General features: G+C 32.5%; 1 protein-coding gene and 2 pseudogenes across 2 annotated transcripts; all 3 read left to right on the forward strand.

Moving 5' to 3' along the window:
* LOC114256761 (mannosyl-oligosaccharide glucosidase GCS1-like) overlaps window positions 1–27,448 on the forward strand; it is a 357,500-nt pseudogene that overhangs the window by 26,811 nt on the left and 303,241 nt on the right.
* LOC114267422 (UNC93-like protein 3) lies at window positions 7,775–11,335 on the forward strand. Its single transcript, XM_082899759.1, has 5 exons — window positions 7,775–8,735; window positions 9,001–9,223; window positions 9,344–9,434; window positions 10,259–10,382; window positions 11,002–11,335. Exons 3-5 carry the CDS (start codon window positions 9,415–9,417, stop codon window positions 11,182–11,184), a joined length of 327 nt encoding a protein of 108 aa, XP_082755885.1. The 5' UTR covers window positions 7,775–8,735; window positions 9,001–9,223; window positions 9,344–9,414; the 3' UTR covers window positions 11,185–11,335.
* LOC145804351 (protein STRUBBELIG-RECEPTOR FAMILY 6 pseudogene) lies at window positions 25,956–26,799 on the forward strand (annotated as a pseudogene). The gene is made up of 2 exons (XR_014345980.1): window positions 25,956–26,089; window positions 26,524–26,799. The product of XR_014345980.1 is annotated as a protein STRUBBELIG-RECEPTOR FAMILY 6 pseudogene (transcript).

Consider the following 27,448-nt stretch of genomic DNA (forward strand, 5'->3'; position numbering starts at 1 on the left):
TTTTTGATCAGACAGAAATCCTTAGGTTTTTGTCTTTAGAGGGAATTTGATTTTATGGAAAAGTGTTGATGAGGAGGTGATGACCGAGTCTTTCACTTTGAAGTGAAAGTTTGAATTTCCTTGGAAGACATTTGAATATAAGGTGACTGTTGGATTGATTTCTTCGAATAAAATCTAAAATTCTTTGGAAATTTTTTGAAAATAAAATTTGAATAGAGTTTCGAAATTATTGAAAGTTCTTTTCATCAGGTAAAAACCTTTGGGCCGCTGACTTTGAGGGAACCTTAATTTTATGGAGAAATGTTAGACAACGAAGTAATGACCGAGTCTCTCATTTCGAATAAATTTTTGGTTCCCGTACAAGATATTTGCCAAATGGGCGATCGTTTGGTTGATTCCTTGGAATAAAATCCGAACTCCTCAAAACATTCGAAAAAAAAGAGGAAAGGGAAACATTGAAATTTTAAAGAAAAAAAAAACGGCACTTTATTTTGAAATACTATTTTGAAAAAAATAGAATGTTAAATTTGATCACGCACTTTTGCAAATAAATTGGGGCACATTTTGGGAAACAATAAGTAATGGAAAGATCATTGTTTAGACTGATCACTCTGGTAGGAATCCTTTAAATTCCTTAGAATTCCCTTGGTCGGGCAACTATCACCCAATGGGTGATGACGATGATTTCGAGATCCAATGGTAAATGTTAAAAAAAATTGACTGGTTCCATTCACCTATCCTCGGGCTTGTTGCATAGTATCCCGGACAGTATTCGTGGGTTATGTTATATCAATAAGGCAAGCATGTGACTATGCTTCTAGTACTGTTTGATCATTCCCTTGTGGAAGGAGTGGTATATTGATAGTAACAATTGATGTGTCGTTTTGTGACCAAACTTACCTCCTTTTGCATGGAGAGAGCATTAGCAGCTTCCAAACTAGGGCAGGATACCCTTCTTTCAAGGATTGTATTATTGCCTCTTTGAATGATTTAGTGAATCCTAGGTCTGACTTCTAAATTAGGACAGGGCAACCCTACCCCCCAAATATGCCTGAATGCAAATTATGTGGTTATGTGACATTTTGGAAACGATTTGATTTGATTCCAGCGATCTAACAACGAGAAAGACGGTGATTTCATTCCCAAAGTGTGGGGAGTCTGACGTGGCAGTGATTTGATTCTGAGGCAATCCGAGTTATTTGGGGGCAATGATGCTATTACAAAGATTTGGGGGTTCAATTTAGGAAGTGATTCATATTTTAATCATGATTTGAGTAATCAGTTGTAAATTAGGGGGTGGTTTCCCAATTTTAAAGAATTTGAGTTTGAATTTGGGTTCTTACCTTAGTGATCAAAGAAGAAGAGGAAAAAGAAAAGAATGATTGCTTTTTTAAAATTTAAATCCCCAAGAAAACATGTTATTAAAGATTAACTTCTAAAAAAAAAAGGAACTTTCCAACTTAAGTAGAGCCTCGGAGATTATGGAAGGTGTTTGATCGAATAAGAATCTTTAAGTTATTGACTTTAGGGGGAATTTCGACTTTTACGAAAAATGGTAGATAAGGAAGTGGTGATCAAATCTTCAATTTTGAATAAAATACGAAATCCCCTAGAAAAACATTTGACTAAGGAGACAATTGTTTGATTAGATACTTGGAATAAGATCGAGAGATCCTTCGAAGGAAAGAATTGTGAAAGAAAACCCGAGTAGAATTTTAGAAATTATGGAAAGTTTTTGATCAGACAGAAATCCTTAGGTTTTTGTCTTTAGAGGGAATTTGATTTTATGGAAAAGTGTTGATGAGGAGGTGATGACCGAGTCTTTCACTTTGAAGTGAAATTTTGAATTTCCTTGGAAGACATTTGAATATAAGGTGACTGTTGGATTGATTTCTTCGAAAAAAATCTAAAATTCTTTGGAAACTTTTTGAAAATAAAATTTGAATAGAGTTTCGAAATTATTGAAAGTTCTTTTCATCAGGTAAAAACCTTTGGGCCGCTGACTTTGAGGGAACCTTAATTTTATGGAGAAATGTTAGACAAGGAAGTAATGACCGAGTCTCTCATTTCGAATAAATTTTTGGTTCCCGTACAAGATATTTGCCTAATGGGCGATCGTTTGGTTGATTCCTTGGAATAAAATCCGAACTCCTCAAAACATTCGAAAAAAAAGAGGAACGGGAAACATTGAAATTTTAAAGAAAAAAAAAACGGCACTTTATTTTGAAATACTATTTTGAAAAAAATAGAATTTTAAATTTGATCACGCACTTTTGCAAATAAATTGGGGCACATTTTGGGAAACAATAAGTAATGGAAAGATCATTGTTTAGATTGATCACTCTGGTAGGAATCCTTTAAATTCCTTAGAATTCCCTTGGTCGGGCAACTATCACCCAATGGGTGATGACGATGATTTCGAGATCCAATGGTAAATGTTAAAAAAAATTGACTGATTCCATTCACCTATCCTCGGGCTTGTTGCATAGTATCCCGGACAGTATTCGTGGGTTATGTTATGTCAATAAGGCAAGCATGTGACTATGCTTCTAGTACTGTTTGATCATTCCCTTGTGGAAGGAGTGGTATATTGATAGTAACAATTGATGTGTCCTTTTGTGACCAAACTTACCTCTTTTTCCATGGAGAGAGCATTAGCAGCTTCCAAACTAGGGCAGGATACCCTTCTTTCAAGGATTGTATTATTGCCTCTTTGAATGATTTAGTGAATCCTAGGTCTGACTTCTAAATTAGGACAGGGCAACCCTACCCCCCAAATATGCCTGAATGCAAATTATGTGGTTAGGTGATATTTTGGAAACGATTTGATTTGATTCCAGCGATCTAACAACGAGAAAGACAGCGATTTCATTCCCAAAGTGTGGGGAGTCTGACGTGGCAGTGATTTGATTCTGAGGCAATCCGAGTTATTTGAGGGCAATGATGCTGTTACAAAGATTTGGGTGTTCAGTTTAGGCAGTGATTCATATTTTGATCATGATTTGAGTAATCAGTAGTAAATTAGGGCGGTGGTTTCCCAATCTTGAAGATTTTGAGTTTGAATTTGGGTTCTTACCTTAGTGATCAAAGAAGAAGAGGAAAAAGAAAAGAATGATTGCCTTTTTAAAATTTAAATAGAGCCTCGGAGATTATGGAAGGTGTTTGATCGAATAAGAATCTTTAAGTCATTGACTTTAGGGGGAATTTAGACTTTTACCAAAAATGGTAGATAAGGAAGTGGTGACCAAATCTTCAATTTTGAATAAAATTCGAAATCCCCTAGAAAGACATTTGACTAAGGAGGCAATTGTTTGATTAGATGCTTGGAATAAGATCGAGAGCTCCTTGGGAGGAAAGAATTGTGAAAGAAAACCCGAGTAGAATTTTAGAAATTATGGAAAGTTTTTGATCTGGCAAAAATCCTTAGGTTTTTGACTTTAGAAGGAATTTGATTTTATGGAAAGTGTTGATGAGGAGGTGATGACTGAGTCTTTCACTTTGAAGTGAAATTTTGAATTTCCTTAGAAGACATTTGACTATAAGGTGACTGTTTGATTGATTTCTTGGAATAAGATCTAAAATTCCGTTGGAATTTTTTGAAAATAAAATTTGAATAGAGTTCCGAAATTGTGGAAAGTTCTTTTCATCAGGTAAAAACCTTTGGGCTGCTGACTTTGAGGGAACCTTAATTTTATGGTGAAATGTTAGACAAGGAAGTAATGACCGAGTCTCTTATTGCGAATAAAATTTTGGTTCCTGTACAAGATACTTGGCTAAAGGGTGATCGTTTGTTTGATTTCTTTGAATGAAATCCGAACTCCTTAAAACTTTCCAAAAAAAAGAGGAAAGGGAAGCATTGAAATTTTAAATAAAATAAAAAGAAACGGCACTTTATTTTGAAAAAAGATTTTTGAAAAAAAGAGAAGTTGAAATTTGATCACGTACTTTTGAAAATAAATTGGGGCACATTTCGGGAAACAATAAGTAAAGGAAAGACAATTGTTTAGATTGATCACTCTGGCAAGAATCCTTTAAATTCCTCAGAATTCCCTTGGTCAGGCAACTATCACCCAATGGGTGATGACGATGACTTTGAGATCCAATTGAAAGTGTTAAACAAAATTGACTGGTTCCATTCACCTATCCTCGGGTTTGTTGCATAGTATCCCGGACACTATTCGTGGGTTATGTTATGTCAATAAGGCAAGCATGCGCCTATGCTTCTAGTACTGTTTGATCGTTCCCTTGTGGAAGGTGTGGTATATTGATAATAACAACTGATGTGCCCTTTTGTGACCAAACTTACCTTCTTTTACATGGAGAGAGCATTAGCAGCTTCCAAACTAGGCAGGATACCCTTCTTTCCAGGATTGTATTATTTCCACTTTGAATGATTCAGTGAATCCTAGGTATGACTTCTAAATTTGGACAGGGCAACCCTACCCCCCAAATAGGCATGAATGCAAATTATGTGCTTATGTGATGTTTTGGAAATGATTTGATTTATTCCAGCGATCTAATAACGAGAAAGATAGTGATTTTATTCCCAAAGTCTGGGGAGTCTGACGTGGCAGTGATTTGATTCTATGGCAATCCGTGTTATTTGGGAGCAATGATGCAGTTACAAAGATTTGGGGGTTCAATTTAGGCAGTGATTCATATTTTGATCATGATTTGAGTAAGCAGTAGTAAATTAGGGGGGTGGTTTCCTATTTTTAAAGAATTTGAGTTTGAATTTGGGTTCTTACCTTAGGGATCAAAGAAGAAGAGGAAAAAAAAAGAATGATTGCCTTTTTAAAATTTAAATCCCCAAGAAAACATGTTATTAAAGAATAACTTCTAAAAAAAAAAGAACTTTCCAAGTTAAGTATAGGCTTGGAGATTATCGAAGGTGTTTGATCGAATAGGGATTTTTAAGTCATTTACTTTAGGGTGAATTTCGACTTTTATGAAAAATTGTACATAAGGAAGTGGTGACCAAATCTTCAATTTTGAATAAAATTCGAAATCCCCTGGAAAGGCATTTGACTAAGGAGACAATTGTTTGATTAGATACTTGGAATAAGATCGAGGGCTCCTTGGGAGGAAAGAATTGTGAAAGAAAACCCCGAGTAGAATTTTAGAAATTATGGAAAGTTTTTTATCAGACAGAAATCTTTAGGTTTTTGACTTTAGAGGGAATTTGATTTTATGGAAAAGTGTTGATGAGGAGGTGATGACCGAGTCTTTCACTTTGAAGTGAAATTTTGAATTTCCTTAGAAGACGTTTGACTATAAGGTGACTGTTTGATTGATTTCTTGGAATAAGATCTAAAATTCTTTTGAAATTTTTTGAAAATAAAATTTGAATAGAGTTTCGAAATTATGGAAAGTTCTTTTCATCAGGTATAAACCTTTGGGCCGCTGACTATGAGGGAACCTTAATTTTATTGAGAAATGTTAGACAAGGATGTAATGACCGAGTCTCTCATTTCGAATAAAATTTTGGTTCCCGTACAAGATATTTGCCTAATGGGCGATCGTTTGGTTGATTCCTTGGAATAAAATCCGAACTCCTCAAAACATTCGAAAAAAAAGAGGAAAGGGAATCATTGAAATTTTAAAGGAAAAAAAAAACGGCACTTTATTTTGAAAGACGATTTTGAAAAAAATAGAAGTTGAAATTTGATGACGCACTTTTGAAAATAAATTGGGGCACATTTCGGGAAACAATAAGTAATGGAAAGACAATTGTTTAGATTGATCACTCTGGTAGGAATCCTTTAAATTCCTCAGAATTCGCTTGGTCGGGCAACTATCACCCAATGGGTGATGACGATGACTTCGAGATCCAATGGTAAGTGTTAAACAAAATTGACTGGTTCCATTCACCTATTCTCGGGTTTGTTGCATAGTATTCTGGACACTATTCGTGGGTTATGTTATGTCAATAAGGCAAGCATGAGACTATGCTACTAGTACTGTTTGATCATTCCCTTGTGGAAGGAGTGGTATATTGATAGTAATAACTGATGTACGCTTTTGTTGCCAAACTTACGTTCTTTTGCATGGAGAGAGCATTAGCAGCTTCCAAACTAGGGCTGGATATCCTCCTTTCCAGGATTTTATTATTGCCTCTTTGAATGATTTAGTGAATCCTAGGTCTGACTTCTAAATTAGGACAGGGCAACCCTACCCCCGAAATAGGCATGAATGCAAATTATGTGCTTATGTGATATTTTGGAAATGATTTGATTTATTCCAGCGATCTAACAACGAGAAAGACCGTGATTTCATTCCCAAAGTCTGGGGAGTCTGACGTGGCAGTGATTTGATTCTATGGCAATCCGAGTTATTTGGGAGCAATGATGCAGTTACAAAGGTTTGGGGGTTCAATTTAGGCCGTGATTCGTATTTTGATCATGATTTGAGTAATCAGTAGTAAATTAGGCGGGTGGTTTCCCTATTTTAAAGAATTTGATTTTGAATTTGGGTTCTTACCTTAACGATCAAAGAAGAAGAGAAAAGAAAAGAATGATTGCCTTTTTAAAATTTAAATCCCCATGAAAACATGTTATTAAAGAATAACTTTTAAAAAAATAGGAACTTTGCAACTTATGTACAGCCTCGGAGATTATGGAAGGTGGATGATCGAATAAGTATCTTTAAGTCATTGACTTTAGGGGGCATTTCGACTTTTATGAAAAATGGTAGATAAGGAAGTGGTGATCAAATCTTCAATTTTGAATAAAATTCGAAATTCCCTCGAAAGACATTTGACTAAGGAGGTAGTTGCTTGATTAGATACTTGGAATAAAATCGAAAGCTCGTTGGGAGGAAATAATTGTGAAAGAAAACCCGAGTAGAATTTTAGAAATTATGAAATGTTTTTGATCAGACAGAAATCTGTAGGAATGACAATTGTTTAAATTGGGCACCGCCCACTGCTTATGCCTTCTTTTTTTTTTTTTTTTTTTTGTGACACCTGTTATTTTTAATTTTTCTGTGACTGTGCCTTTGCACTGATAGGTGATGAAAATAGCCAAAATTGTTGGGGTGTATGCTCCCCTCAAGACTACATCTTCTCCATACTCCCTCAGGACTCTATTTTGTAGGCTCCATAGTTTTGTGATTTGAACCATTCATCTCGTAGTTCAAAGAGAAGAATATATTTATAAAAATTTAGCTTGATCGGACATCGATCGATACACTTACTAATCGTGTTTCATTTTATGAAAAGTCTTGAGCAGAGCTGCTCCCAAAACGTTTGAGTGAATTTCATGAGACTAAAAGTCCATGTGGTTTGGGACTTGGGAGGTTAAGACTAGATGTAGACCTTGTCTTTCCCCTATTTGCAGAAAGTGGTTGCTCTCTGACTCGAGAAAACATTCTTATGCTTGTCAGTGTTGTACTAAATAATGATGTGGACGCATATTTGACAGAGCCCTATTATGTTCATCAAATTGATGAAGTTGTATATACTTAAAAATGAATGTTCTTGTGGTAGGTACACGATGGTTCCAGCTTCCTTGTACCTGGGATTTTCTGCTTCAATAATATGGGTTGCGGAGGTACAAGTCCATCTTTTAGATTTGGTTCGTCACTTTGTTGTGTTTGATGATGTAATAAGTACATTACTTTTTCCCTAACGATATTATAGTCCATCAGGGTACATATCTTACTTCTACAGCATGCAGTCATGCACATGATTTAAACTTAGAAGAAGGAAACGTGATTGGTAACTTCAATGGAGAATTTTGGGGAATGTTTGCAGGTCACCAGGTGCTGCATTTTAGTTTTTGATGACAATTTTAATGATCTTTGGTTCTAATAATAATATATTCAATTTGTTTTGTATGGATGTTGTTCATCTGGAATAATCTTCATTTTTTTATTGAATTTTGCTGTTCGTTGGAAACCTCATGTCTCTTTTTCTATTGAAAGATGGAACGGTATGTGCATGCTTGTGATTCCAAGCTGATTTCCATGTCCTATATTTTTCTATGTTGTTTGTTGTATTACCAGTACCAATTCATTATCATAGATTTAGTTATTAATACTTGCATTACACTCGAGAAACTCTGACCTTCATTGTACGAAAAAAATTATTTAATGTTAAATTTCTCTTTTGCATCTCTAATGCAATTTTAGCTATAAGTTAGCACTGAAAAATAAAGATGGCAGAAAGATGAGGGGAGTCCTATTTATTATGAAGTGAATGATTTTTATTTCGTTTTTTTCCCCCTCTATGGCTAAGGGAGGCTTTCCCTTTTTCTTTTGTTTCTTTATTAATTTCTTTGGTGGACGTTTTAATGATAGTTTTTTTTTTTAAAAATTTTAAAAAAGGGATAAAATCAAGGGTCCCAAACCTTTTTCGATAATCTCGAAATCAATCAATGAAGAGAGTTTCAAGAGGAATGACTTCCCTTAGTTGGTTTGAGTGGCATAGCCCATTGGAGTAGTTGTCTAACCGTGGGAAACAATTGTATAGCCATGTTGACAAGTAGAGCTATAGAGTTTTCGACATGGTTGGCTCCCATTTTTGGCATTCCTTTTGTTAGAAAATTGTCAAGTTGACAAATTTGACCGTTCCATTCTGCGAATCCTTCACACCTCTACCCAAGTATCTGAAGGGTATCAAGGTCTAAAAAAAAAAAGTTGATACAGTATCCAACACGTCAAAAAGTGTCCAATGAGTGCTAGTGCCGGACATGCATCAAACATGGATACGCACCTTCTTAGTTGTGTCAAGAAGTGTATGTGTTTCTTGGGTTGTTCAATATATATATTTTTAAGATAGCAAATAAAATATTAAAGTACACATAAATTACTTGTATTAAAAAAAATAAATAAGGATATTCAATGGCACACCTTTAATCCTATGTAGTGCCGTCCTTGACAGCAATATACCACTATCTTTCATTTGGTTGTGGAAACCTCAGTGTCAGAATCTATGATTTTTTAGTTCTTTTAAAACACTCGCATCTTTAATTTGTTGTTCTTTCTTTCATATCACTGCAGGGGGGAACTACCAGTGGCAGTGGCACAACTTTACTATATATTGTGTTTGTTTGTAGTATGACCTTAGGTACCATACTCGTGCTTCTTACAAAAGAGGGATGCTAAAGGAGAGGAGACTTTACCAGATTCTTCTGTCAGTTTCTGCTCTTCCATTGTTTGACTTACGAATGCTATTAATCATCCCCCTTATTGCATATTCAGGCTTACAACAAGCATTTGTATGGTAATTGTTGATGAACTTATAACATTTTACTTTTTTATTGTCCTTTGACCATTCAATTTGTGCACTATATACATTGTAACATTTTCTTCAATTAAGCATGGAACGCATTTACAATTTTAGGGCTGAATGCACCAAGTACATTGCGGAACCTGCACTTGGTGAGTCTGGTGTAGGTGGTGCTATGGCAGCGTATGGGGCTTTTGATGCAATTGTAAGTATGGCACTGCAGAAATGAGTAGCTTTATGGAATGGTTTACATGAATTAGCTCACTTGGTGAGTCTGTTTCTGTTTTACGTACATTAATTTTGACAAGGCATGTTCTTCGTCTCTTTCTTGTTGAGTTGGAGAAATAAAAATGAATTGAGTGAACAACTTTAAATTTCATTTACCCTTTCCTTTTGTAAGCAACAAGAATAACAAATAATATATATCCTTTTCCATATTTATTCTCTATGAGTTGTGTTGTGTGTTTGCAACAATATACAAAATTTCATTTATTGCCCTGGTGGTACTTCACATGGATAATATGGATGGATAATCATATCCTGTGTTCTGTTCCATAATCTTGTTTTTCCCACGGTATGTGCATTCAAGTTATTACTCACAATCTCTGCTATGATCTCTAGCCTCATGTTTTATAGGAAATTATTCAATAATAATGTGGCATAGGATGTAAATACTATTACACCTCAAGTTCGCTAAAAGTTAAAAACCCAGGAAAACCATCTTTGTTTTATAATTTGTCATTTGTTTGATTCATTAAGTTTTTTAGACTCAGTTTATATCTGGAATATGTGTTAGTGTTCGCGGGCTATGGGTTGACTCACCTCTGGTCTCAAGTCAATCACTCTAATAGTTTGTGCTGGAGCTTTCATTTAGTTAATTGTACTGCTTTGGCTTCTATTGAAGTACATGTTAGGTTTCTTGTCGATTCCAATTAAAGTTATTTAGAATCTGAAGTTTTTAATTATATATATATCTGATTTGAAACTGCTATGACTTTATCAATTCTTGTTAACTGTGCCATTGTGCAGCGTAACTAGTGGAGTACTCGGCATTTTATACCCCCTTCTCATGGCAGCCGCATTGGGAATTGGGGATGGAATATTCAACACACAGCTTAATGCTTTGCTTGGGATGCTCTTTAAGCATGATATGGTAGTGATTTATTTTGTTTGTTTTACTAAGCCTTTTTTAGTTTGATTTATACTCTTTTTCACGTAAGTGTTGACACGAGAAAGTGATGGACATGTGTCCAAAGCGTGTCTAGATCTAAAAAATATAAAAAAATAATAAAATTAATGACACATTTGGACGTGTATCCGACACATTCTTAGAGGTGTTCGTGCTTGGATCTAATTGAGAGGCAAGTGGGATGAAACTATGTATTTTTTTATTTATAAAAAAATAAATAAATCAGTGGATGTGATTGTGAAAACGTATGTTTTATGGTTGAAGACAAGGTATATTGAGATTCTTGAGACGTAAATTTCATATATTGAAGGAAATTAGGAGAACTTATTCCTTTAAGAAAGTTAAAGATATGGGTTCCACAAGTGTTCTCCTAATTGAACAATTAAACAAATAGGAGAAAATTGACTTTTGTGTGTTATACTCTCCTTTATAATGTTAGTTATCTTAATGATTTTCATACTTACGTCTGATTTATTTCTCATTCAAGTATATTAAAGATATTTGGCCCTCACTTTTTCTTGGTCATTTCTTTGTGCAAATGCACTTGCATTTAATTCTCAAATGTTACTTTTGGGGTGTACAGGAAGGAGCATTTGCACAGCTCAAGGTTTGGCAATGTGTTTTGATCGCAATTGTGTTTTTTGTGAGCCCTTACATTTCTTTGCATGCTGTGTTAGTGGTTATGCTTGTTGCAGTCTGCATCTATGTTGGCGGGTTTCTATTCCTCACTCTTATGGTCGAGAAAGCATTCTCTTGTGCTGATTGATTTTTTGCAACTGGATACGTAATAAATATTTATTGCCAAAACATGTATTATTCACGTCTTACACATTGATTGCCTCAGAAAGTTGTATCTGCCTGTGAAATCTATTAAATAAGAAAATATGTTCACCTGTTAATGTTTCTTCAAAAGAAAAGTATTGAAAGGCTAATTTGAATGTAATTATCAGTATTGTTCTTTTCTATTTGAGAATAGAGTCTATGAGAAAGTTGGCAATTAGTGCAAGTACTATTTTGTGGAATATAGACATCTTTTGTGTGCTAGGCCTGCCTAAATTGGAACCTAGATTACCTCTTTCAGATTTTTATTGATTTATGAAAGAGATTGTTTTTGCTTACATGAACAACTGCATAAATTAAAGGGTAAATTACATTTTGCCCCTTAAAGTTTCACCCATTTTCCACTTTGGCTTTTTAAGTTTAATTTTTCTTACTTTGGCTCTTCATGTTTGTAATATTTCTCACTTTGACCTTTTAAGTTTAATTTTTTTCACTTTGGCTTTTTATGTGTGCAATCAATTTTACTTTGGCTCTTTATATTCGCAATCCTTTTTACTTTATCCCTATACTAATTTTCATCCAAAAAACTAACAGAATCTGTCACATCACTAACACATCAACTCCATGTGTGATGTAAAAAACTCACTAAAGATGTAAAAAATAAAAAATAAAAAATAAAAAAATTGGAATTTTTTTTTTTTTTTTTTTGTCTTTGGTGAACTTTATTTTTCAAATTTATTCATAAACATTATTACATTATAGATGCATTTAGATTAGATGCAGTTCAAAAAAATTAAAATGAATTTAACTAAATTTATCCATAAACATTATTACATTATAGATGTATCGAGAGTAGAAGCAATTAAAAAAATTTAAACAAATTTAACTAAAAAAAGAAAAAAGTTTACTGACTTGAATCCCTGTATTGTCAGTTCTGAAATGAAAAATTTACTATCATTTTTTTTTCGTCTTTAGAGATTTTTTTTTAGAAGTTAAATTTGTTTTTATTTTTTTAGTTGTATCTAATCTAGATTAATTTATAATATAATAATGTTTATGAATACATTTGAAAAAAAAGTTCACGAAAGATTAAAAAAATTAGTTAATTTTTTTATTTTTTGCATCTTTAGTGAATTTTTTACATCATATATGGAGCTGATGTAATAAATTTTGTTACCTTTTTGGATGAAAGGTAGTCTGGGAGTAAAATGGGAAGGATTACAAATATGAAGGGCTAAAGTGGGAATGATTACAAATATGAAGGGTTAAAGTGAGAAAAATTGAACTTAAAGGGCTAAAGTGGGAAGGATTGCAAACATGAAGGACCAAAGTGGGAAGGATTGTAAAAATAAAGGGTGAAAGTGAAAAAAAATCAAACTTAAATGGGCAAAATGAGAAATGGGTAAAACTTTAAGGAGGCAAATAAACAAGAATTACAAAAATATGTTAGGTTGGTTCATATCTTGTCTTTAAGACCATTTTCAATGGTTCATCAAATTTAAATTTGATGAAAATACTCACTTTTTGTTGTTCCAACCTTTCACCAAAATTTTCATAAAATTTAGGATTTCTCAAATCTTTCATTAAATTGAAGATAGATGTGCCTTTTATTAAATCACTGTTCATATCTGTTAGAATTTTACCACCGGATGTCCCCTCAGATGACCATCTCAATATAAAAAATTTTGAAAAAATTACACTGGCCGGTCGATCAGCTAGACATCTGCTCGGTTGTTCGCCAGGTCGATCAGTGTTTCGATGAAGTCTTAAAAATCTCCGTTGGAGCACTTGATATCAAATTGAACTTTTATTCAAATTTGATGAAAAATAGATGAACTGTTGGAAATGTTCTAACTACTTAACAAATGTGAACTAACATTATTTCATTCGTAAAATTTTTTGTTACATTATTAGTTGCGAGTATCATGTGAATAACTTTTTATATTAAGATACTCTTTTCATGCAAAATTTTTCACAAAAATAATATGATAATGTCATTTTTATAAATAAATTTAAATTTATGAATTATACCTGTTTTGTTTTAAAATGAAACATCTATATATCAAACCACATTATAATAAACTTTTTATTCATAAATCATTATTTCTTATACCATATATCAAACCACATTATAATAAACACACACATACACACACATAATTTAAAAACTCTTTAGTGTGTTTTTTTTTTATCAAATGTAACACATAAAAACTCCTTATTGTATTTTTTCAAATGTAACACTCTAATATAACACTTCAATGTAACACCGAAAAACCACATTAACAGAAATGTAAATTTTCATGTTCAACACCAACACTTCAGCCACCAATTCCTTCAAAAAGAATCTTTTATACCTCACATTTCCATTCTCATTCCAAAAATGTATCGGAAAATTAGAAAAATAAATCAGAAAAAGGCATTTACTTAAACTCAAATGATATCAAATCAAATGAATACAAATTTTTAAAACAAAAATGACTAATTGGTTCATAAGAAAACTCTTAGAATTAAATGGGTCAACATTCCCCCGTATGAGATTTGTGAGTAAATTTTTCTTTATTTTTAAAATCTCAAAAGAAATAATTTAATTTATCAATATAAAAAAAGTAATTAATTAGATCCCAAACCATGATAAAAGCCAATCACTTCCACCTCACAAAATGCCTCTTCACTAACACAAAAATTCCTCCATTGATGATGTTCACCGTAATTTTTTGGTATTATACTAATGAACACAACTATTCTCTTTCAAAACTCAACACTGTATCACAAGTCTATTAGGGTTCAACACGGCCTTTTCATGGGGTCCACTCCAACTAACTTTTAAGATTTGAAGCCAATTATTCATGTTAAAATTAATCTAGAGGACATGGCCAATGCTGGGTAATTCTAGTGACACTATGCAGAAATCTTTGGATCGAATTTTAAGCTTGTTTGTGACATATGGCTGAATTTCACTGGAGTTAGGTGGTGAGTCCCTTCCTTTAAGTTGGGTTAAATCAGGCTGGCAACTAGTTACCATGGGACTTGAGTCCATCGATGCAGTGATGACACATTAGAGTATCCCTTTTTTTTTTTTTTTTTTTTTTTTTTTTACGTTTACAATATAAAAAAAAATGGCTAATCATATAATTAAATTCTATTTGTAAGTATCCAGTACGGATACAACATGTTTGTTAAATTATCTATGCTTTATAGTCTCAAAATAATTCAAAATGAGAATTTTTATTTTTTTAATTTTTTTTTGCAAAGTATATATTTATTTACGGCAAATTACAAACACCCTCTCGAGGTTTGCCTATTGTGGATCAATCTTAATAATTTGAATTATTTATCTTACAAGGCTTGTTGAGTAGATAATTTATACAAAAAATTAAGTTAATCGAATATTGTTTGCCACATGATGGGAACAAAAAAAAAATGAAAAAATGTATGGCATGCATCATTTTAGGAATTGGTAATTTATTTATTTATTTTTTTTAAATGTGATTCTATCGTGTGGATATTGATATCTGATTAACGTGATTTTTGGTATAGATGATTTACTTAAAGGGTCTTACAAGATGAACGATTCGAATTATCGAAATAAACTCACAATAGACAAATTTTACCGTGCAGGCTATACCCTTTCAAAATAATTTTTGTTGTTTACTTTAGGGTAAATTACAAATACACCTCTTGAGGTTTGCTTAAAATACAAATTGCCCCCTGTAGTTTGGAAAATTACAAATACCTTGTTGTCAGAATTTTTTATTTAACAAAATTAATTGAAAAAGTTAAATTTCTAATTGTTAATCTATACAATAATAAAATTTTCTGAATTAGTAATTGAAATAAAATTTTAACATTATTAAAAACTGTTAATTAACTTAATGATTTATTAATAAAAGGACCTATTTGTTATGAAATTAAAAACCTTAGGGGCCATAATGTAATTTATAGAACTATAGGGAGTAATTTATAATTTAAGTAAATCTCAGGGGTATGTTTGTAATTTATCCTTTACTTTATTTATTAACTAGTGTTAAGCTTGTGATCTGCATGGCTAATGCATATATATTTTTGACATATTCATTTTATCTTAATAAAATACAATAAAAATCACTGTATAGTACATAATAAACACAAAAGATTAAAAATTATGTGAAACTTGATAATGCAAGGATAAATTGTAAATCAGTTAAACAAATTAAATTATTTCAAAATTAAATGCAAATCAATCCAAATAATAATGCAACTAAATATACACCAATTTTTCATCCATTTAAACCAAAAGTAATAATAAAAATTGTTTGATGATGAAATATCATTACATTTATTTTATACGTTCAAAGTTTTTTGCAATAGTTGCCGAATATAACAGGCCACTAAACAACAGGGGAAAAAAATTAAAATTAAGTTAAATTATGAGTAAGAAATTAACAAAACAGAAACAAATTATATTAGTAGTCCCTACATTTTATCTGTTATATCATTTCGCTCTCTACACTTTTAATTTAATCAATTTTGACTCTTAATTTTAAATTTTGTGACTCTTAATCAATTACTCCTACTATTTCCAAATTTATGTAGACATAAAGTTACAAAAATTCCACGTCTCTTCCATTTTATAATTTTTTTTTCCAATCTAAAGAAATGTACTCCATTAATTGGTCTTCCCTTAAAAAAATACTTAAACTAAGAAAAAAAATATACGCATACATACTTTGATTTTCAAATAGCCACATGATCGGTAAAACTTCTAAGTAAATTCTCTTATATTGATAGTAAAAACTCTTTTCGATTCCTCTTACATTGTACTAAAAATTCCTTAGGATTCCCTTACGTCATTATAAGAAGGATGTCAAACCCAAGATTATCATCACTTTTGTTTTATCTTTAGGAGAGAGCTTGGTGCTCTTGTTGTGCTAGAGCTAGATTTCGCCGGCTATAAAAATAATATTTTTGTATTTTGCATTTTTTTCATTTATACAAAAATAAGTATAAAAAAACTTTATTAAAAAAAAAAAGATATATACAAAGAAATTGGCTAAAATAACCCAACAACAACTCGTATTAAATAGAGAATATGAATATCCATGCGTCATTTAAAATATGTGGATCATATTCATAATTTAATTTGCACAATTCGCTTGTTTTGCAAACTAAAATCTCTGAATAATTTTTTTTGTATTTCTATTTTTTTTCCCCATATACTTAAAGAATTATGTTGTGATTGTGTTTTAAAGAAGAAAAAAGAAAAAGAAAATTAAGGACCTAATATGCCGCTCTCTTCCCATTGTTATATTTGCTAAACTTTTTAAATATAATTATAGAAGTCTTTGAAGTTTGGTGTGTACAATCATGTAGATTATGATTCCAGTTAGAATAAGGTAATTCTAGGAATAATAATCTCAAAATTTAAGGAAGCAATACTTATAAATTTTGGTAATGATTTAGAGGATTTAAAAATTGCCTTAATTTATATAAATTATATTTTGAGCTAATCATAGAATGACATGTGTCTTTTAAGTGTTATAAAATTCAAAAAAATTGAAAAAATTGGGGTGAGACTCTCAACTTCAAAGAGGCTACAACACTTTTACTTAAATTATATAATAATAATATGATTTTATCATCTACCAATACTCTATTAATTTAATCGTTTACACGAATGATTTGTTCGATAAATTTTACAAAATAAATTATTTACATATAGAGATAACATGAATTGCATTGTGATGGAACTAGCATATCACCCGTGCTATGCATGGAATAAAATAATATATAATTTATTAAAAATACGATAATTATATTTAAATTTTTTATATTTTGTCTCTCGTAAATAAAATTTTATATATAAGTTTAAGTGTTTTGTTTCAAATATTCCTTTACTATAACATATAGTATAAATAAATTAAAATTGTTGTATTAACAATTAATAATTAAAATTATGCTTTGTTATAAAAAAAATGACATAGTTCTAATATTTCACTATTTTAGAATAAAAATATATGAATTTTAAAAATTGGTCATATTGATTTTTGAAAAGGAAATAATTAAATAAATTTTAAAAACTTAATGAGTAAGAAATACTCATCGTAAAAAATAAAATTTCTAAATGCTCTACCATTTAATAATAAAATTGGTTGAATTATTTATTGAAATATAATGTTGACATCAATAATAGTTGTGACTTGATTTATTGGTAAAATGACCATTTGTTATGAAATAAAAAACTTCAAGGGACATGATATAATTTTTAAAATCACGTGAAATAATTCATATTTTAAATAAATCTCGGATGTGTATTAATAATTTATTCATTTATTTAACTACCTAAAAAAAATAACTCAACATGTTTTATCTATAACTTTTTTTTGTTTTTTTGTACATATAATTAACACATACAAGATAGAATTAGAAATGAGTATATTCGGGAATGGATAGGAGTAGCACCGGTAGAACATAAGTTGAGAGAAAATTGATTGAGATGGTTTAGTCATATTCAACGGAGACCAACAAAGGCAGTAGCAAAGAGATGCAATGTTATAACGGTAGATGGAAGTGTTAGGGGATGGGGTAAGCCTAGAATAACGTTGGTTAGCGTTGTAAATAGAGATATGGATCTATTTAATTTGACTAACAAAATGGCCTTTGATAGGGCCACGTGGAGAAGAATGATTCATGTAGCCGACCCCATTTGATGGGACTTAAGGCTTGGTTTGGTTTGGTTTGGTTTATAATTAACACATAAGCCGTGTCACGGTATTAGAAAGGATTTGGCTTTTTTTTAAGTTGTTATTTAATTTGAGAGAGCGTTTGGATTTAGTAGGTCTATTTTAGAATCGATTCTGATGATTTGAACTGTTCATTTTTTAAAACTCTTCAATTAAAATATTCATATAAAAAATTAAGATAATTCAATATCAGTAGCTATATATTTAAAGCATATTTGTTTAAAAAAAAATAGACGACAAATATAATTTTAAAAATAATTATCTATTTTTTATAATATAAATTTAATTTAAATATATAACAATTAATGTCTAACCATCTTAATTTTTTATATAAATATTTTACCTAATAATTCTTAAAATAAAAATCATTGAAATTATGTAAATTAGGCGCGGATCACTTCTTCCTCTATATTGAAATTATGGAAATCATATTTTACCTAAGCAAGCTGATTCATATTTTACCTAATAATTCTTAAAATAACAATTAATTCTCTTTCAAAACACACAGCTTTTGCCTTTCCATTCTCTATCTCTCTCTCTCTCTCTGTGTCAAACATGGCCGCACAGAATTCCAAGTTCAAGCGTTTCTCCGGCATCCTCCGCTGCCTACTCTGCATCGACAGCCTCCCATCCGAGCCCACCACTGACATCCCAACCACCACCACCGACATCCCAACCACCACCACCACCACCCAAGTCACCACCCAAGGCAAGACCCCAGGAGTAGTCGCAAGACTCATGGGTCTAGACTCACTCCCAGACCCTAAGAAGGCTTTCGGGAGAAAGGAAGGTCATAAGGGAAAAGGTGGAGTTTCTGTGTTTTAATTTGTTTCTGTGTTTCTGTGTTTACATAGCTAAGTGTAGTTTCTGTGTTTTAATTTGTTTTTAGTTTGGTAGTTTCTGTTTGAGTCTACGGAATTCGGGGATGGTGCTGTCATAGCATCATGCTGTGACAACAAACAACACCGTTTGCTTGATTACTTTTTTTTCTCGACTTTGTGCAATGTGATTTCAATTTCACTTTCTTTTTAATTCATTTTTAAACAAAGATGTGAGCCTCTCCGCAAAAGTTAAATAAATAAATAAAGTAATTCACATCTACTTAAAAATTGACAAATAAATTAGGAATACATTCCCTGATATTTAGTTAAAATACATATTGTCTCCTGTAATTTTAACCATTGATAGAGGGAGGACATTGGGTTAAGGAAAACTCATCTAATGATGATGCAGGTTTTTTGAGGCCCAAGTCTAGAGAGCCCAAACAAAAAGCTAAGGAGATTACTAGGAAAATGAGAGGAAGTTTACGCGGTGAGCCGATGGATTTGCCCTCCATACTTAAGGGATATGCTAGGGAAGAGAGCTCATATAATGTGTCTGGAAGTGAATCAGAATTGACAATATCGACTCTCAGAAAGTCCTTTCACTGGAGTAACCGACCTAGACCTTCATCATTGCTTTCGACTGAGTCATTTGTAAGTAGGGAGGCCAAGAAGAGATTCTCAGAGAGGTGGAAGATGTCCCAAAGGTATCAGAATGTTGGAGCAGTTGGTAAGGCCAGCAGGCCAGAGAATTTTTATCCAATGACTGGTTTGGATGGATCCAGTGACAGATTTGTTAGCAATAATGAAATTGCTGAGTGGGATAGTCCTTTGGATATTAGTCGTAGGGATGGTTGGAAGGATAGTATCAGAATTTCATCTAGATTGAGATCTTTTGCTACTTCATGTATTAGCTTTGGTGGCCCTAAAACAAACATGCAATGTGAAACTCTTGACCAGGACAGTTATTTGATGGCTGGAGAAGCCATGAATCGGGGTAAAAATAAGGCAATCAGGAGAAATTCCAATAAGAAAGAAGATTGTTCATCCGGAAAAATAAGATCCAACAATAAGAAATCTCAATCCTCTCGCCGCACCTATCGTGATAGTATTGATTCCTTTGGGGAAGAGCAATTTAACCTATCTCAGGTGGAGATCAACCTTGGAAAGAAAGATCCTGCAGAACAGAAGTCTTTAGTTTCTGATATGCGGACTCATAACATCAACGGTAAAAGTTCAATTAATGATGCTGAGGTGGATGGTGGACATGCGGATATGTATTCTGAATCTCTTGATGAGGAGTTGCCCTCAAAACCAGCATCTTGTTTGTCAGGAAATCTTACTTCTTCTACCCCTGGTCCAGAGGATTCAAAAGCACAGGTTTGATTTACTTGACTAATAATCTTTCAATACTTGTTGACACAACATAGATGCAGTATTAATATCTGTGGTGGTCTTTTCCCCTTTCTATACCCATACCTTGTGAGGCAAAATAGTTCAATTTGCTTAACATTTATTTTATTGTCATTTGTAATATGGTTGTATTTGATGAACTTGTGCATTGCTTGCTTGTTGTCCTTAATGTTTGTTGGATTTTTTTTATTGTGTACAGAGCATCAATATCTCATGATAAATAATTACATTTTTTTATAGGTGCATTTTATTGTATCTTGCTATATGTTTAGATACATGACATGTATAATTTATGCACTACGTTGATTATTTATTTATTTTTGTTTTTTAGAATGGTCAACTTTTCCTTTAAAAAGTTCATATGCTATTGCTTCAAACTTCAAATATACATTAATATTAAAGAGATTGATTAGAAACTTTCTATTGCTCTTTGAGAATGGCAATAGGGTACGCTCTGGGTTGATCATCCCTCCCTCAATCTTATCATGGAATAGAGGTGATCATTGCAGGAAAATTGATTTTTAGCGGCTATAAGCCAGAAAACGCCGTCATAAGTTATAGCGACGTCTAATATTTTCGTCGCTAATACGGCCACTGTAATAACTACAACATTTTTAAAACGCCGCTAAAAACATTAGACGGCATTTTAAAAAATGCCACAAAAAACTTTAACGCCACTGCCATTTCCGTCCCAAAATAATGTATGACATCATGATGACGTCATTTAGTGGCGTTTTTTTGAAAAACGCCGCTCTTTTTTTTTCCTTATTCTGAAATACAGCATCATAACACGGCCAAAAAAATTTAACTAAAATATGGAGTGTACCTTTCCGTCATCAAACTGAGCCTGATAAACACATCCAATGGACCCCTCGCCGACAAGAGTTTCAACACTAAAGCTGTCTGTAGCCATCTCAGGTCTGCTATTTAATATGATATAGCATTTACTGGAGGTGTATGGACTTTCTTGGGAACAATGGGAACAATGGGTTTCCTTGAGAAATTATCTTCATCAAATGATTTGTGACGATCAATAGGTGGAGGTCTTAGGTTTATTGAGGCTGAAGTTTCAAATGTTTTTGTGATGACTGTGGATGGTGTTTGAATCGCTTCAAAAATGATGCCATAGAGTTAAAAATACCAAAAAAAAAAAAAGAGAATTCAATACATTTTTTGTATTTTACTTATAAAATGAACGGTTCAAATCATCAAGTTGAACTCCAGTTGGGCCCACAATGAGACAACTAGGCAATCCAATTGGTTTTTACTGACATAAGCGACTTCCAACAGACAAATAAATAATTATGTGTACCGAATTATTATATAAGAAAAAAGACTTTTTTTATACAGTAATTCGGTGCACATATCAAAGTTTCAAGATAGAAGGGACATACCCGGCACCTCTTTCCTAAGAGTTAAGGTTGAGGTTGAGAAAGGATGAAATCTGTTGGATTTTCTTCTTTGATTGAGTTTAGGTTCCATTTTAATAAGGTTGATCTTGGTGAAAATCGATGCCAATTTGGTTCCAATATATGAGCATGATTTATTTTATCAGTGCACTACAAAAATTTACAAACAATTTAATCAACTTCAATGCCTAAAACTTTTTAAACATTAAAGGGCTAAGTTTACTTCAGATTAATTACACAAATGGTCTCTAATCTAAGCGTCTTATGTCATTTTGATCCTTAATGTTTCAAATGTATCAATTTAGTCTCTAACTTATTAATTTTGTCACTAAATGGTCCCTACCTCCTCCCTGTACAATTGATAATGGAAGTAAGGCCATTTCGTCAAACCACCTATGACACTAAATAAGTTAGGGACTAAATTGACACGATTAAAAATATCGGGGACCGAAATAAAAACAAATCACATTCTTTGGGGGAGTATTTCTTCTCGTTTTGCTGATTTTTAAATATGGTTTGACGAAAATACCCTTAATTTTGTTATAAATTGTAGACGAAAACAGAGATAGGAACCATTTCGTAACAAAAGTAATACATTAAGGACCAAATTGACACATTTAAGACATCAAAGACTAAAATAGGATGAGATGCATACTTTGGAGACTAAAAAAATAATTAACCCTTTTACTTTTATTTCTTAAATTATTATTATTATTTTTTATTTCATCTCTAAATTATTAATTTTATCTATATAGTCCTTCAACTTTCTAATTTCAATTTTAATTGAAGAAAATTATATATATCAGTAATTGTTAAAACCTAATTTGACGAGTAATTAGATCATTATAGAATTTGAATAACTTAAATCATATGACCAAACCTTCATTTTTCTTATTATTTTGAACAAATTAAACCTTAGAGCATTTGATGAGTGTTTGGTGGTATGATTTAATTTGTTTAAATTGTAAAATTATATTTTTGCCCATTAAGTTAGACTTTGACCGTTATTGATTTGGACTGGCATCTCCAACTGGATCATATGAATTGACTTTAGAGACTATAGAAATTAAGTAGATGAAATTATAGTTCAATAATGAAATAGAAAAAAGGACGATAGTTTAGGAGATGAAAGTTTAATTAACCCAACATGAAATAAGTGAAAACCTAGTTACCTCAGAGGCAATTTGAAGATAATATAGACATTCTGCATTGTTTGGATCTATATTCATATATTCACCATAGCAACTTTGTTTATGCTGTGTTTGGTTGGGGGATTTGAGGAGGGATTTGGAAAAGGAAATGGAAAAGGTAGGTGAAATGTGAATAAAATATACCTACATTTCACATAGTTTCACACATCTTTTCCCTTTCCCTTTCCAAATCCATCCCAAAATTCTCCAACCAAACACAGCGTTAGTCGACTGCAAAAGCACATATAAAAATCACATTGTATTTATAATTGTAAGATATGAAGTGAGGTTAATTATGGTAAAGAGTAAAATAATCTTTTGTGTAAAAGCACAATCCCAAGGATGAGGTATTTGGCAAAGCAATGATGAAAGCAAGGGTTTTTTTGTAGGGTTAATTATATTTTTGGTTCCTAAAGTATGAGTTTTGTGTCATTTTGATTTTTAGTGTTTAAATTGTCAATTTGGTGCCTAATGAATAAAATTTCAATTTGATCTTCAATGTTTAAATTGTGTCAAATGGTGAAAGAAAGAGGCCTAATGCACCTATTTATTACACCAGTGCTGATTCCTATATTTTCTTTTATATCTTATTTTAGTTCCTCTAATTTTGCAAAAGGGTTTTGTTAGGGTTTGATAAGAGCAACGATGGGGAATGCTCTCTTAACTTGTTCTATTCCCACATCGAGATATTAGAACATAGTTTTGTCCTATTTAAAGAGCCACCAAAGAGGTTAATATTGCTGGGCTTGGTAACGCGAGCGTGTGACTCAAGTGAGGGCATCAAAGTGGTTGGAAGTTGGTCTGGACCAGCAGGCTGTACCTGATGGAGTTATTTGCTGGCCCGCCCATTCCAAGTAAGGAGTTGGGCGAGGGGCCTTGGGCGAAGGCTTGAGGGATCTCGGTTCCTAGAGAGGAGGGCACAATGTTAGTTAATTTACAGGTGGAAGGGACACAACGACAGGTTGGTTAACCAGGTGAAAGGATTGCTTACAGGTGGAAGGGACACGACGACAGGTTGGTTAACCAGGTGAAAGGATTGCTGAGGGATCTAGTTAATTTACAGGTGGAAGGGACACAACAACAGGTTGGTTAACCAGGTGAAAGGATTACTGAGGGATCTAGTTAATTTACAGGTGGAAGGGACACAACAACAGGTTGGTTAACCAGGTGAAAGGATTGCTGAGAGATCTAGGATGGCACAACAACAGGTTGGTTAACCAGGTGAAAGGATTGCTGAGAGATCTAGGATGGCACAACACCAGGTTAGTTAATTTACAGGTAGAAGGACACAACGCCAAGTTAGTTAATTTACAGGTGGAAGGATGGCTGAGTAATTAGCTGAGAATTTATTGGGAATTCACTGAGTAATTTACAAAGCAGTGAATACCTCCCGCTCTTGTCGGTGGATGGATTACGGGCCGGCCGGTGCTCCTCAGGTCCATGTCTGCTGGGCCGTTCTCAATATGATAACCACTTTTTTGTGTGTGTGTGTGTGTTTTTTTTTAACACTTGGGCCCAACATCTGATTTACATTTTCCTTTCCTTGGGCCAATAATATCTGGTCACTTACCCTTCTTGGTGGCCAGTCTCTCTCAATAACAGCCACTTTTTATTTTATTTTATTTTATTTTTTATAAACTTTTTACATTTTTTTTATGGCCCAACTCCCTAAATGCATTATTACTTTTCCTAATTACGAAAATGACAACCATTTTTTTTGGTGATTCTATTTGCACTTAAAAAATAATTGAATACATCTAATTAAATTTTTGAAATTTTAATTCATATTGTATGTTAATTTAAATTTACTAATAAAGAAAACACATATTAAATCCTAAAATAAAATATCTTTTTTTTCATGGCACACCCTAATTACTTATATGTATTCTTTAGATTCAAGCCTCTTATCTTCTTTCCCAAATTTCAATTATTTTATCTTTTTCTTTCTCACTCTAAAATTCCAATTCACCTTACCAAAACTTACCATTATCAACACTATTGTTTCTTTTTGTGTTGTTACATGCAAATAGAAGAAAGTGTGAGCAAAATCAAATAACGAATGAGAACAATAATCAAAACTATTTTTTGAAACAATCCATCAAAGGTGATGTAAGTATTCACATAAATATTGAATTACAATTATTAATTTTTGTGTTTAGGGTATTATTTAGATAAAAGAAAAAACTCTTTAAAATTGCATTTCAATCTGAAAATACTTCGTTTAAAATTACATTTTACAACTTATGATTTTTTCACAGCCAAAACAAAGTTTCACTTCAAAAAAAAAAAAAAAATCAAATTGCATTTGGCATCTTATAATTTTCTAAAAGGATTAATTTTACTATTTATTCTAAAGATAGATGTTCATGATTTTGTGTATTTTGTTCATCAATTATCAATTTGATGTATGTTCGTTCTTACACTATCAATTTATTGTTAATCAATTTGTTAAATTAAATAGTTAAAATAGATGATAAAAAAATCGTTAACTAAATATAAGCAATTTTTTTTTTTTGGGGACAAAATAAATATTTTACATTCGGACAGTAAAAAGAAAAGTAATCATTTGGTTAAGGCACAATCCTCAAATTGAGAACAATTAATTGAGTTAGCTTAATTATTCACGTTTATAAATGTCTAATTGGGAGGTGAGAAAATTAATTTTTATCGCAGACAATTAACAACAATGATTGAGATCCAAATGGGGTCACGGGGGTCTTCAAAAAAAAGGAGTACCAAGCATTTTTCGACAACTAATTAAGATCAAGGGATCAATTCTAATTAAAGACAAAAAAATAATACCTATGTTTGGTTTGGAATTTTCTGAATTCGATTTTTTAGAAATTGAATTTTTTATTTTTTAAATTTTTTTTTGTTCTTAGTGAATATTTTTAAAATTTTAAACATTTTTTTAAATATTTTTTTAGATGCACCTCACTTAGATGTATCTAAAAAATAAAAATATTTTAAAAAATTAATAAATACACAAGAATACAAAAAATGTACTGAATTCTAATTTTTTTTTTGGTATTTTTAACTCTGTGGCATCATTTTTGCTGCCATTCAAACTCCATCCACAGTCATCACAAAAACATTTGAAACTTCAGCCTCAATGAACCTAAGACCTCCACCTATTGATCGTTACAAATCATTTGATGAAGATGATTTCTCAAGGAAACCCATTGTTCCCATTATTCCCAAGTCCATACACCTCTAGTAAATGCTATATCATATTAAATAGCAGACCTGTAGATGGCTACAGACAGCTTTAGTGTTGAAACTCTTGTCGGCGAGGGGTCCATTGGATGTGTTTATCGGGCTCAGTTTGATGACGGAAAGGTACTCTCTTGAGTTTAATGCTTACAGTTTCTTAATCTGTTGGTGAATAGTATATTTATTTATGACAGATAATTATGTTCCTGCAACATGGAAAATTTGAAGTAGGGAAGAGTGTTTAGTTGTAGGGATCATCATTCATTAAGAAACATCTATGTCAAACATGCACATGCTTTGCTTGTACTACTTGAATTGTTAATTTTGAAGACCAAGAGGAGAAAAAAAGGAAAATAAATTCACCAGAGTGGCTTCCATAATACTATACAATGCCCCTTCCCTTATTTCTTTATTGTCCACAATTCCCGATGGGCATCTGAACAAAAACAGTTTGAATGAACCATTTTTTTGGGTTTCTTTGACCTTTCCTCATTTTTCACCCAGTGGTCAAATCATTTGTTTAATGATTTCACCTTTCATGTGTTTTGATGATATTACAGGTTCTTGCTGTGAAGAAAATAAATTCATCTGCTCTTCCAAATCACTTGTCTGAAGATTTTATGGATATAGTTTCAGACATATCCCGGTTGCGGCATCCAAATATAACAGAGCTTGTTGGTTATTGTTCAGAGCATGGACAGCACCTGCTGGTATATGAGTTCCATAAAAATGGTTCTCTTTATGACTTCCTCCATCTCTCAGATGAATTTAGCAAGCCATTGACCTGGAAAAAACGTGTCAAGATTGCTTTAGGGACTGCACGTGCACAAGAGTAAGTTGAAAGAGAGATTGGAGAGCAGTTGACATCTTAACTTGTTCTATTCCCACATCGAAATATTAGAACATAGTTTTGTTCCATTTAAAGAGCCACCAAACAGGTTGATATCGCCGGGCTTGGTAACGCAAGCCTATCACTCAAGTGAGGGTATTAAAGTGGTTGGAAGTTGGTCTAGTCCAGCAGGCTGTCCCTGATGGGGTTATTTGCTGGCCCGTCCATCCTAAGGTAGGAGTTGGGCTTTGAAGAATTGCTAGAAGCAGGTTACAGGTTTACAGGTGGAAGAATTGCTGGAAGCAGGTTACAGGTTTACCTCCCACTCTTGTCGGTGGATGGATTGCGGGCCGGCCGGTGCTCCTCAGGTCCATATCTGCTGGGCCGTTCTCAATATGACAACCATTTTTTTGTGTTTTTTTTTTTTTTAACACTTGATATCTGGTGGCTGCCCCTTCTTGGTGGCGTGTCTCCCACAACAACAGCCACTTTTTTTTATGAACTTTTTTCATTTTTTTTATGGCCCAACTCCTTAAATGCATTATTACTTGCCCTAATTATGAAAATGACAACCATTTTTTTTGGTGATTCTATTTGCACTTAAAAAATAATTGAGTACACCTAATTAAATTTTAGAAATTTTAATTCATATTATA

Source organism: Camellia sinensis, chromosome 12, assembly GCF_055761805.1.
Source record: "Camellia sinensis isolate YWXY chromosome 12, ASM5576180v1, whole genome shotgun sequence".
Classification (NCBI taxonomy): domain Eukaryota; kingdom Viridiplantae; phylum Streptophyta; class Magnoliopsida; order Ericales; family Theaceae; genus Camellia; species Camellia sinensis.

Coding starts and splice junctions, on each gene's coding strand:
- LOC114267422 (XM_082899759.1), top strand. CDS start 9,415: ATGGGGCTTTTGATGCAATT. Junction 9,435..10,258: donor ATGGGGCTTTTGATGCAATT/GTAAGTATGGCA, acceptor GCCATTGTGCAG/CGTAACTAGTGGAGTACTCG. Junction 10,383..11,001: donor TGCTCTTTAAGCATGATATG/GTAGTGATTTAT, acceptor TGGGGTGTACAG/GAAGGAGCATTTGCACAGCT.